Source organism: Leptonotus elevatus, chromosome 4 (assembly GCF_054856555.1).
Source record: "Leptonotus elevatus isolate MCC_2025b chromosome 4, RoL_Lele_1.0, whole genome shotgun sequence".
Lineage (NCBI taxonomy): Eukaryota > Metazoa > Chordata > Actinopteri > Syngnathiformes > Syngnathidae > Leptonotus > Leptonotus elevatus.
The window spans coordinates 13,562,433-13,576,136 of NC_141242.1; the positions used below are offsets into that span (position 1 = coordinate 13,562,433).

General features: G+C 37.5%; 1 protein-coding gene across 2 annotated transcripts in view; it reads left to right on the top strand.

The window, feature by feature from the left end:
- The window catches only part of LOC147175612 (voltage-dependent calcium channel subunit alpha-2/delta-1), a 91,110-nt gene that overhangs the window by 49,802 nt on the left and 27,604 nt on the right, over positions 1-13,704 (top strand). Inside the window, exons 11-21 of one of the 2 annotated variants that reach the window (XM_086072718.1) lie at positions 5,312-5,470; positions 8,072-8,176; positions 8,580-8,658; positions 8,733-8,782; positions 8,865-8,954; positions 10,029-10,103; positions 10,193-10,273; positions 10,379-10,453; positions 11,144-11,203; positions 13,050-13,106; positions 13,547-13,618. In XM_086072718.1, the coding sequence (XP_085928844.1) occupies positions 5,312-5,470; positions 8,072-8,176; positions 8,580-8,658; positions 8,733-8,782; positions 8,865-8,954; positions 10,029-10,103; positions 10,193-10,273; positions 10,379-10,453; positions 11,144-11,203; positions 13,050-13,106; positions 13,547-13,618 (903 nt within the window). Of the gene's footprint in view, positions 1-5,311; positions 5,471-8,071; positions 8,177-8,579; positions 8,659-8,732; positions 8,783-8,864; positions 8,955-10,028; positions 10,104-10,192; positions 10,274-10,378; positions 10,454-11,143; positions 11,204-13,034; positions 13,107-13,546; positions 13,619-13,704 lie in introns of both variants that reach the window. The other variant, XM_086072717.1, reaches the window with a different exon arrangement.

A 13,704-nucleotide genomic window follows, 5' to 3' on the forward strand; every position in this document is an offset into this window, starting at 1 on the left:
GATTCTGCGAAGATCTTTACCATCCATTATGCTGTCCTTTGTGTTTCTAAGAATGGGACAGATACAATCAAACAGAGAAGTGACATAGATGCTTAAAAAGTGGTGGTTGGTTCATGGTTTTAGGATATTGTCTGTATTTATTTTTAACCATAGACATGTCACCCTGTAAGAAAGCTATTCACGTTATATCAGTAGTTCTTAAAGAAATGTGTCAGATTGACTTCCACTTTAAGGAACGGATATTTAAACACAAACATTGAAGCAAAGCATGCAAACAATCAACATAACAAGTAAGTAATAAGTCATATATTCGTTATCCTTAACAATAAATTAACTAATATTAGAACAGATTACAGAGTCTCTTAGAGTTGTTGAGTGGAACTCTTCTTCATTTGTCTGCATGACTTTATTATAATGGGAGCTGTACTTAATTAATCATGAAACTGTTTATTTCTGTGCGACTGTATTCGCTTTAGTATTGTGCTTTACTGATTGGTCAGTTGGTCAGTCCGAGGGTCATGCAGTCATCCTCCTCCTAAATCCCTTAAGTGCCGCTCCCCTCAAAAATCAATTAGAAAACAGCAGATCAACTGATGTCACTCTCAGAAGTCATCATTTCGTCTCGGTATCACCCTCTCAGCACGTCTGTCTTTTCATCCGCGGGCTCGCTCGAAAATCTCCAACACTGGTGCATGCCACCTGGAGGTGTCGGAACTTGACATGCCATCATTAATCTCAAATGTGAGCAATGAATCCTCCCTCATTAACAGCAGCCAAGGGACCGAGTTGGCATTTGGTCAAGGAAGACACTCTCACACTCACATGCACACGTCTACACTCCCTCGACAACTGTTGTAGGTCAGAGGAACGCCTGTTGGCTACTCCTTCCCATTCTTCACTTGTGCTCATCTATTCCTCTTTCAAGTGTTTTCTCTTTTCTCACACTTTTTTCCCATCTGCTTCTTTGGAGCCTGATTTACTACAGGTTTGCTCGTTCTAAAACGGCCACAAACTTCATTGCTCATGCAAACAGATGATCTAGTGAGCAGATGAACGCCAAACAAATTTAGCCTATTCTGGGAGGGGTAAATAACTGATAGCAAATAGTTGTTCAATGTGATTTGATCAAACCTGAGCAGGGTTGCGAAATGGGGGAAACATATATTTTCTGCTCCTTACATTTTTGAAATGCCAAAAGCAAAGATTAGTGCAACATAATAATATCAGGGCTGACTTGGAGCCAGTCGCAAGAAGGAGTCATGCCATATCACCTATGCCAAACTACATTTTACACTTTCGGTGCTCACTAATATGTTCTAAACTGTCAGAGCTACCCTATCACTGCATTCAAGAAAATCGGAATGATGCGCTACATTTTCCGAGTTACTGTAAATAAAATGACTGGGAAACACAATAAAGAGCAGAAACAGGGAACACAATGTACAAGCTCCCCTGGCCGACATTGCGGCTTCTTTCTCACTTGCAAATGTCAATGATCACAAACATGCAATGGTTACTCGTAACGGATCAAGCGAGAATAACTTTGGGCATTAAACCATATGCTACTATGCTAAACACACAGACAAAATGTTTTGTTTCTATTGATTCATTTATTATTTCATTTACAATTCAAATGCTGCTTGGAAGAATCTTAAGGGCTCTGTTGATCCAATCACTTCTCAAATTTCCTCAGACCTAGTAGTAGTAGAAGTAGTAGTAGTAGCATACAGTACATCACCGGAATATTATGTACCTTCCATACACTACTGACAAACATGATGAAAAAACAGCTGCTCAATAAAAAAGGTACATGAGACCCATTTGGGAAACCCTTTCACTCTCAATTCAACTCAACTCAATAAAACGATTTCACAACAGCCGCAGCTGGAACAAAGCACTGTACACAAAACATAAAATAATGATAAATAACCGAACAAAATATTGTTCTCCCTTCAAAAGACAATACGCCATACTATAGCTCTCTCCTCATTGGCACTTCACATCCAGAAGATGCAGAGGAGGAAGAATGAAGTCTCCATTGACCAGTGTCAGAATGCTGGGATGATAGAGGTCGCGATCCCAGCGTGTAGGACGCCACTCACAATTTTATACATGCTGAGTTTGAAAGTAAATGCGCAGTTTTCTAACAGATAGTTTGTCCATTGGCAAGAAACAAACACAGAACGAGTGGTTCAATTCTCATGTCCCGACTGGTCGTCTTTTTGCTTCACTTTACTCTTTAGCTCGGACTCTCATTCATTTGGCATAAAACCACTGTCCTCGTATGATTGTCAGGGCCAAAAATACTGAAAACAGTCACAAACACACAATGAATATTAGTTGTTTCCTCGTTTGGTACATTTCTCAGATCAGAATGGAAATTTGCAAAACAATTAAGTGAAAAAGAAATGTTCTTTTGCAAAATCCTTACTTCATCTCTCAAAAAGTAAATATTTGCGCCACTCAATGTATAAACGCCATCAGTACGACATATCTTTGTGTCATTTTGTACGGATAAGACACACCGACTGCGGAACAGACGCAGAGTGTTTTCCGTATTCCATCCTCAAGAAATAGAAAACATTTGAGTCTGCGTCTCAATTCACACCAGCTGCAGTGCGGTGCGTATGCGGTGCGGAACGGATGCGGCACTGCAGAAGGTTTCCGCAAGCCTTCTAATTATTATTATTTTTATTCATGAAGCTGAAGAAATTACACGAGGCAGACAGGAAGTCAGGCATTGGCATCAAGGTAGATCCAGTATATTTTAAAATAAAACCGCTTGCAAACTCGTTTTTTTTGGGGGGGGGGGGGGGGTATGAGCTAGCAAACAAAGCATGACACGAGTCGAACATTTAAAAAACAAAAAACGAGCTCAGAATAAATTAATCATTACAAAATAACACAATTTAAACTCAAACGTACTTACCCTTGGTAGAAGAACCACAGTAGAAGTCCCAGAAATAATGTCCAAAAAGCGTATCAGTGTGACAACGGGCAAGTATGGCTATTGTTTACCAATAGGACTCGAATAGATCTTGTGGTCTGGCAAGTGCAGATTTTCGGACACGGACAGCTCATGCGGTGTGAATTGCAGTCCGTGCGGATCCCGTACGGAAAACGCACCGCGTCCGTTCCGCAGGCAGTGTGAATTGGAGCGTAACGGTGTACTCTGAAGGGATGTTCTGATGTCAACTGCCACTTAAGTTTCGATAATTATTCTAAATTGTTGGTTACACCTTAGTAGTGCCTGGGGAAGATTGATTGCAAGAGACTGGGCAAGGAAACAGCAGAGGCTTCATGTAATCATTTGCATGGGTGTGCTAAAGCATTCGCAACTCGTTCAAAGAAACGAGAAACTGCTTTTTGGATGTGCACAATGATGGGACTAATCTGAGATATGTAACAAAAAGCACAAATTAAAGAGGAAAATTAGCCCTCTGGTAACAGACACTAATGTGCTTAATATGTTAGACGTGCTAAAAAAAAATCACTCCAAAAACAACACATAATGATACAATTTAGTAATGCTCATTAATGCAGTGTAGTAATTCTCGAAGTGTGGTATACTGGCTCCCTCAAGTGATAGACAAAGAATCGCTGAATTAAATGTTCAAACTGTGCATGATGTTACATTGGCTTAAACTTTGCATTAAATCCAGAATGATGCATTGTTTTAGTACAGTTCGTTATATTTAACTTTTAAATCCAATACGTTGGCATTCAATCTTTTAGAACTGTTTGTTTTCAGTTTCAAGCCCGAGAGGCCAGTGATGCAGCGTCTGATGATTGCCTTTGCATTAAATATAAAACTCACCACCCACCCCTGACAGCAGAATCACCATCTGTGTAAACATGACTTATCTCATGACACAAACTCATTTCTTTCTGCAAACTATGACACACCCTCCCAATTTCCTCATATTCCCTATTCACACACACTTTACTCTCCTCGTCCTCCATTTAATGGATTGTATGACAACACGGGCCATTATGCACACCTCTGTTGTGTTTGAGTACGTATGTTTGCTGTCTTCTTGATTTAGTGTTGTTGTTTTTTTTTACTCATTGTGATGGTGTCCTTTCAGTCAAATAGAGACGTGTTTGTCTGTTATTGTCAAAGGAGACGCTGCTTCAAGGCTGGCCATTGGACGGGCGCACACGCACACACCCCCCCCCCCCCCCACACACACACACACACGAGTGTTTGCAGAAACACAGAAAAACCCTGATGACTTGAGATTTGAATTTTTTTTCCCCCTCTGTCGTTAAAGCCGTAAAAAATACGATTTGCTAAACAGGGTTCACAAGATTTTTGGGTTCATAGCAGAACATTTTCAAAGGACCAAGTTGGAATGCTCTGAAAATTGTATTTATTTATTTATTTTTAAGAAATGAAGCCATAATGATTACCAAAAGACACATTTTGTCAGAATGGTGAATGTAAATATTATGACTTTGTCTTTCCCAAAGATGAGGTCGTAATATTATGATGTTAAAGTTTAATGAGGGAACAAAGTCCTATTTCTAACAAGCAAGCTATACTGAATTCTACTGAATCAAATGCTCACACTGCATAATGTTGCAGCGGCCTAAATTTTTCCTGTTTTAAAAAAATTTAAAAATTTTAGAACCTTCTCATTGTAGGTATGAATAGTAACAGTCTATTTTTCCAAGATAAAATAAGAACGTGATACATTAACAAGTGAATGGGATGCCGACTCCCTCTAGTGGTATTCAGAAGTATTACTGAATTAAATGTTTCAACTGTGCGTAATGCTACAGTGGATTGTTTTATGTACTTTTTAAAAAGTAATGCAACATAACTTAAATTTTACCGACTCGCAAGGTCCGGGTCACTGTTTCCTGAGGGCTTCCCACTTGTGAACTGCGTGTGCATGGAAATGGCTTCCTCACCTTTTTGCTCCACAATAAGCAAAACAAAAACAAGACTTTGTTGCTGCGTAACCTTGTTCTTATATACTGTAGCTGGCTCCGATCTTGTTGCCATGGGTACCAAGTCGTGGCGCTTCAAGAATGTGAAGCAATTAGCGGGGCTTGATGAATGTGTGTGTTTTTCCACTGGCTCCTAACAACCAAGGCCAGGTGGGAGTGAAGCGTGTGTCCATGCGTATGTGAGCGTGTGTGTATGTTTGTGCGTGCCACGCAGTATTTCATTTACATATATGTTGCACATGTGATAATGTATTCCAAACTGCCACATACCACCGAGAGTTTCACTCTAATTACGACAGCGTGTCTTTGGGGTCTGCGTGGTGTCATTTATTAAGCGCTGGCTTTTGTTTCCCAGTTCAACACCATGGTGAAGAAGACGGCATGCTTCGACCATCTGGTTCAAGCCAACGTGAGAAACAAGAAGCTGCTGAAGGATGCCGTGCAAAACATCACGGCCAAGGGCATCACCAACTACACCAAGGGATTCGAATTTGCATTTGAGCAGCTCGCTGCGGTAATCACCTCCTTTCAACGTCATTTGAATATTTTTTTTCAGTTCAATTAGTTTTTCTGTTTGGGAATATTTGTTTCATTTCTATTTGTTTTTCTTTTCAGTCAGCTTTTTCATATCAGAGCAGTAAACTTTGGAGCTCTATGCCCATACTTATAAAGTAGGAGTGTGCCCCAAAAATCAATTCTCATAAGAATCGCGATTCTCATTTAGTACGATTCAAAATCGATTTTATTTAAATTATTTTATACTGTCTTACCTTTGTCTGTGTGTGTCTTTATTTGGAGCGCTGTTCATGTTGTACCCGGTTTGGCCACTGAGGGGCAGTGTGGTTCCACGCAATCTAATACACTGTTAAGTTGTAGCCACATTAGAGAGTAGAAGGAAAAAGTCCCGATCAAGTTATTCCAATAAAATTTTTGTTTTTTTTCAGCGTTGAGCCGTTCTTTTGAGTGATAAAAGTGCTGCAAGTAGCGCGCTAATTAGCATTAGTGAGTCAGACTGGAGTAGATCATTACAATTCTTGCACATCTATAGATTGAAGCAAAAATCATTGTCAATCAAATCATTTTGAATCAAAAATCGTTCTTAATTGAAAATCGATTCTGAATCAAATAGCAGACCCAAAAATCTGAATCGAATCGTATCGTGAAACATTCAAAGATTCCCATCCCTAGAATAAAGGCTATCTGTGAGTTTAAAACATTTACCTCCCAACTTAAAAGTCGGTTGAAAATGAATCAAAACTGTGCCCATATGTAGCGAATGATCGATCAACAGGCCCGATTACACTCTATTATTGTACTGGATTTGAAGTGGTGGAATTGTTTTAATGCATCGTAGATTGTAAATCAATTGTAAAAAGCTCAACAAGGGACGGGAGTTGTAAATTAGCATCTGCTAAACACTTTATGCTCAACATCAGCTGTAAGCTTTGTTAGTAACTATGTTTGCGTTGGCCATGTCAAATAAACTACTAAAATGAAATCAAATCAATCTATTACACACAATTAGGGATGGGCGAGTGCCAATAGCCGGTATTGTTCTTGGGCCTTTGCCGGACTTATTTTAAGGTATTGTGGACTCATGGAGGTTGCCGATACTAGCCTCAATTACTAAAGGAAAAAAGAAATAATCTAACATTGAGTCCTCCTCTGTAGTAGTTGGTGCTATACTGCGGCCGTTTGACACATCCGCGAATCATCTTCTACGTCAGAAAGAAAGGTCTTTGTTCACAATTTTTTTGTCATTGTGTTGAACGGAATTTTATGCATCTTTATCTTATTTCATTCTCTTTTTTAATACAAATACATTTAATAGGATTGTGTTTGTCTTGGAGCCTATTCCAGCTGTCTTTGGTCAAGGGTGCACCCTGACTGGTTTCCAGCCATTCGCAGCCATTAATTTTTTATAGTTATTATACATCCATCCATCGTGTTTCAACACCGCTTATCTTGTTCAGAGTGCTGGAGCCTAATCCAGTCAACGTTGGGCGCAAGGCGGACTCTACCTTGAACTGGTTGCCACTTGCCAGTCAATCGCAGGATATTACATAAAAAAATAAATAAATAAATAAATGTTTAATTACTTTCCTTTAATTTATTAAATACACAAAGCTCTAATTTAGTTTACTTTAACTGTTTTTATTTTTCATACAAGTGAATATGTGTAGGGATTCTTAAATTCCTCATAGTATTGTAATATGACATTTATTTTGTTGTCTTATTTAGTTTTTTGAATATTGTTATTGAATATTTGTATTGAATGTATGAACAATAAATAGTGATTGGTTTTATTTAATGTAATTTAATTTAAATTATGCATGTATAAAAAAAAACATTTTATTTAATTACCCATTATTATTATTACTATTTTACTTTTTTTTATTCAAAATACAATCAAGTAGTATGTTTTATTTCAGAGTTTAATTTACAGTTTATTTTATTTTTTTATGCATTTTGATTTTTTTTTAAATCACTATTAAATGAACGAAATAAAATCAATGAATTAAATTGTTTTCAGTACATCTTGCGTCAAACATTATTTTTTTTTAATTTTACTTGATTTTCCTAATTTTGAAGCTCTTTTTGATTACATCATCATCATCATCATCATTATTATTATTATTATTATTATATCTATTAATATATTTATTTTAAGAAAACAGATGAATGACATTAGTATGTGTTTTTGGGTACATCTTGCCTTTAACATTTTCTATTCCTTTTTAACTGATTTCATTTCATTAACCTAACCAATAACATTTAGGCTGCATGTGCATTTTTATTCATTGTTTTTGCAATTAATGCTATACATACAGTGTTACTAAAGCATGAACGAGTTGGTGAAAAACAGCTTTAGTAATGTTCTGCTATTTGCTGCCATCTGCTGGATCTATCTGCTACTTCTGCTACAATATATATACTGTATATATATAAATAATTGTTGTTAAGGCGTATCAACATGTGGTTTGGATTCAGCATTATATTTAATATATCACTCAAAATTTTAATTAACTATGTAATATCAAATGAAAAAAAATATTATGACTGGACACAACGAAGACCAAAGTCTAATAATCGTCATGTTTGTGTGTGTTAACAGACAAATATAAGCAGAGCAAACTGTAATAAGATCATCATGCTGTTTACTGATGGAGGAGAAGAGCGAGCGCGGGCCATCCTGGAGAAATACAACGCCGACAAAAAAGTTGGTCTCACACAATAACGTATAATTAATTGCTTGCAATCATAAACTGTTTATAATCTTGGGGTCATCCCAGAATCAGGAAGATATTTTCATTCACACAGCAAAATATTTAATATGACATAAAGTATCGCATATAACATATATGGTTTATTACTTTTATTTTTTTACAACAAATGGCCTTAAGAGCCATTAGCTTGATGATGTCACTTCTGCTAAGTGCTTTGTTTTCAATTCTTCTAGACTAAACACATTTTGAGTAAGGACTAAAAAGATTGTGTGTATGTTGAGATACAACTTCAGAGCATAATTACTACTATTTAAATAAGTATATACTGTGGCATGTTCTGTTTAGAGAACCAATGCGAAGGACACCGGAGTTAAAAAGGACATTTTAATGTTGTAGGTGAGGATCTTCACTTTCTCTGTGGGACAACACAACTACGACAAAGGACCCATTCAGTGGATGGCCTGCTCCAACAAAGGTGCAGCGCATTCACACATTGTCTGCAATATGCCATCATATGATCCATTTCTTGGTTTTGTTTATATACTCCAGGTTACTTCTATGAGATCCCCTCAATTGGAGCCATAAGAATCAACACACAGGTCATTTTATTTAATGCTTGATACATTATCGTCATTTATTTCCAGACATGACTCAGTAGTTTCTTTTTTGGGTCTAATTTAGGAGTACCTGGATGTTCTGGGCAGACCCATGGTTCTGGCAGACAAGCAGGCCAAACAAGTGCAGTGGACCAACGTGTACCTCGATGCACTGGTGGGTGGTGAGAAACTTGAAGCTGTGGTAACATCTTCTGTGGGGCGCCAGTACAAATGTAGTTATCATGGCAACCGCAGTTGGGTTTTTGCCACAAGTGCTTCTAATCAACAGGTGGAGGGAGACGCGCTTGTTTACCTACCAGTTGAGTAGAAGCACCTGTGGCGAAAGCCAATCTACACTGCAAAAACTGAAATCTTAAGTAAACTATAATTTCTTAAATGTAACCTAAATTTGCTTATTGTGATTTGATAAGTTGTTTTTTACTTAAAATGAAATTGTCAGGCAAAATTATTGTGCTTATTTTAAGATACTTATTACTTAATTATCTTATTTGATCAAGAAGCCTTGGCATTGAGTGATAACAGCCTGTTTTAAGTACTGTGAGGATTAAAACAAGAATTTCCCACGTTTTAAGATGACAACTAATCAACATCAAAGGCCCTGAACTAGGGTTTCATAAATTATTTTTATTTTAAGATTTTGCATAATCTAGTAATAAGATAAATGGAAAAAAAAATACAAGTATGAAAACAATCAGACGAGTGCAATATGGTTAATTTCGTTATATCAACTGAGCTCATTTTTCCTTGTTTTAGTACCAGTTCGGTGGCCTCCCTGCTTGACACTCAGGCTAAGTTATCCAAGTGTAAAAAAAAAAACCTCATGTATTTATGAAAATAGTTCTATTTATTACAGCTTGAAAAAAGTCGACATGACTTGTTTTAGTCTGAAAATGCTATTTTCAAGACCGCAGTGGTTGATATTGGCCTAGTATTATTTTCTTATTTTTCAAAATCTTACAGGTAAATTTAAGTAACATTTTCTTGTTCTATTGGCAGATAATTTTGCTTATTTGAAGTAATAATTTTATAATTTTACTATATTTTTTTCTTAAAATGTCTACAGTTATATTTGCAGTGTATGACAGGGTTTTTTCACTTTCTGGACCTGCATTCCCCAAGCCTATTGATGGTTGGGCAGGCACTCCAGAGACCCAACTATTTGTAGGCTAAAACATTAAAAAGTAAATTTACGGTATTATAGGCCTTGTTGTGTTTGTGCCTTACTCAGGAACTCGGTCTGGTCATTACTGGGACTCTTCCCGTCTTCAATAAGACCAAAACCAAAGACGACAGGAACAGCGAGGTGCGGTGAAGTTGATACATGATCACAGACGTACGGGAGTCAACGGTATAGAGACCAGCTGATGTATTTCAATTATTTCTGTCTCTCAGTATCAAAATCAGCTCATTCTCGGAGTGATGGGCATCGACGTGTCACTGAATGACATCAAGAATCTGACGCCACGTTTCACAGTCAGTCAAACTGCATTTTTTTTGGGGGGGGGAGGGGGGATTTTCCATGAAAGCTGGTGTATGTACGAATATTTCATGGTAACTTTGCTATGTTGTCTGCATCAGATTGGTCCAAATGGATACTACTTCGCCATTGATCCAAACGGCTATGTCTTGTTGCATCCCAATCTCCAGCCAAAGGTAGGCGTCACAAGATTACACCGTACAGTTAAAGTTAGCTTCAGCTGGATATTTGACTTTGGTCTGAAGCTAACCATTAGCTCACAACAATGTACTTGAGATTAGCTTTGCGTTCATGCTTTTTGGCCCAAAATAGACAAATGATAGTTAATGTTTGCTTTTGTTGTATAGCAAACACTTAACTAGAACTAACCTTAACCTTGTGATTGTATTGTGTTCTCCACATAGCAACATTGCATGGTTAAGGTTACAGGCATAATGCAATACACAACATTTCAATCTTGTGTTAACCTGATGTCTGCATTCACGTTTTCTAAAATGAAAATACCCACATTGATCAGTTACAGTTAGCTGAAGCTCACCTGAACTTATAGCAACATGAAGTACCTAAGTAAGGTTAGCTTTAGTTGTAAATTGGCTAAGGATTCATTTTAACCTCCCAATGCTATGTTGTAAGTTAAAATAAGTTTTAGAGTTAAGGTAAGGTTAAGATCTCTCACAACTTTTTAGAAGGATACTTAGAAAAGAAAACGGGTTATTCAATTAATGAAGGTGAACGTTTTATTGGCTTTTAGCAGAGGAATAGCATTACACGCTCAGTACCAGTACCAGTACAGTTCCTGTATTTTTACAACCCCACTTACCACTATGAAAGCTATTTTATAAAACACTTTATCATGATTTTCCCAGAAAAGGATCCATAACAGGAATCTAAGGCTCTATAATAAGTATGCTGTCACTTTTCATGAGGTGAGATCGACCAGGGTTTTGTACATAAAAGTAGTCAGTTTAGTAGCCGTAGATAGTATGTGCATATTTTGCAGCAGTTTACTTTTTATAATACCCTAGTTAGCATTAGCGTTGTGATTCGATATGTTATTCCCAATTTCACTTTCTAGGATGGCGTTATTATAGACATTTGGGTTAAAGTAAATCCCTTCAATGTGTAAAATTAATATATTTCCCGTTTCCAACAAATGATCGAGTTATCGTAAAAACAAAAAAAACGTTACGTTAAGTTATGTCTTCTTCTCTTCCTTTGAATTCTTTTCATCAACCATTTTAGTTATTTTCATATCCTTTCCTGTCTTCCTTGAATATGTTTGATGTCTTATTCCGTCTCATGCATCATTGCTTGCCCTTGATCATTTATTCTTTTTTTCCCCTTCACTCATTTTCATGCTGAGATGCCTCATCTTTCATTGCACTTTTTTTTTCTTTTACTTACCGCCAAATGTAAGGAACTCATATCATTTCAATGTGTCATTGAATATTTTACACACTTCTTAACTGTGCGTTTAATGTGATGTAAGTGTACTGCTTAATATTTTTTTCAGCACAGTAATGTCCCTTCAACCCATTGGCACTGTCTCATCTGGCACATATGCGGGAACTAGAATAGCACCGTCATTCTGCTCACATTTCATTTGATACCACCATAAAACTACACTGATGTGTTTTATTTTAAACATTGCACATTACAGGGTGTCCCAAAAGTCTCCATGCACTTATTTTGTTTTATTTCATTTTAGGTGACATTCGTATTTTATGCCGTCAACATTTGACAGCATAGGCTTCGCAGGTTTTCTAAGTGTACCGTTCCCTTGCTAAATTGCTAGCCAATTGAAATTGAAACAGCACTGCAAAATTAAAAGAGGATCTGTTGTTGCTATACCACCGCTAATGAAAACAACAAACTTCTAAAGCAGGCAGCCTTGCAAAGCCAGGGAAGGTCAGTCTAGAGGACTGGAACTCAACATGACCAAGCTCAATTCATCAGATGCTTCAGAGAGTGACAAACCTTTACTCGTACCAACTTCATGTTGTTTAAGCAGAAGATGATCACATAGGTCTCAAACTCCGGTCCTCGAGGTCGACAGTCTTGCATGTTTTAGAGTTTTCCATGCTCCTACACATCTGATTCAAAGGATCAGCTCATCAACCCTTCTTCGATGTCAATTAGATGCTGATGTCCTCACATCAGTCCAAATGAGACCTGAAAAAAATGAGAACAAATGCAGTGTAGGCTATTGTGACTTTTGAGACATCCTGTTGTAAGGGCTCAATGTTACTTTTAATCAAATATGACTCAAATGATTTTTACTTTTTTTAGATGCTGCATATAGTGGACTCATTGGGTACTGACCCAGACTTAAAAACAACAAGCTATCTGATTTGCGCGCTTATGTTGCACTCACATTGACAGATATCCGATATGTATCGGATTTTGGTTCACATGTGGAAGAGGTGTGATTTTGATCTGAAGATATATATTCTTATTTTTTTCCCTCAGTATTTGCTGCCATGACAGATATAGTGTAATAGAGATACACAATAGACATTTGAAAATCACATTGTCCAAAAAATTGTGGACCTAACTGCAGACACATGGATTGTATTCATTCCATCGGGCACTAACTAATTATAAACAAAAAAGTAGGGGAAACAAATAAATAAATTTCGACCAAACAACTTAAAATTAGGACCATGAGTTTTATTATTCAGTTGCACAATAAAAATGCCACCACCCAAATATTTCCCAACATCATGCAGGGTATTTAAAAATATATATTTCTTGTAGAATCCTAAATTCCAGGAGCCGGTTACTCTCGACTTCCTGGATGCCGAGCTGGAGAATGACATTAAAGTGGAGGTACTGTTTACGGCACTCGTATTGTTGTGTTAAGGGTACTGTCCGATGGATTTGTTTTGGCCTGTCCGGACGTTTCTGGACGGAGAAGTTTTCCTCCAACCAAGCTGCGGAGGTAAGCTACTATCAGTGGCATATGCAAATTTTGCTGTGCGAACCTCCGCTCCTGATTGGTGGACTGTTTCTGCGGAAGTGTCAGGAGTTTGATTTCTGTGTCTTGTCTGTATATGCAAAATTGGCTGTGCAAACCCCTGCTCCTGATTGGTGGACTGGTCCCACGCTTGTTACTGGTTGGCCGCTGTCCTCGACTTCCTCGAGCGTCAGTTTTGATATGTTGCGTTTCAGAAATCCGTCGGACAGTACTTTTAAAAGTGGAGCTGTACTGTGACGTGGTTCTTAAGGCACCAGTAAGTAACTGAAATAATGCACCTGTCACCCTCCAGATCAGGAGAACGATGATTGATGGTGAGACGGGTGAGCGCACTATTCAGACCCTGGTGAAAACTCAGGATGAGGTCAGAGACTTTGGTTTTAAATGACAAAAACAAAAGTTTTCAACTTTATGCAGCTAAATTACAATTTGATATGTGTATCATCTTGC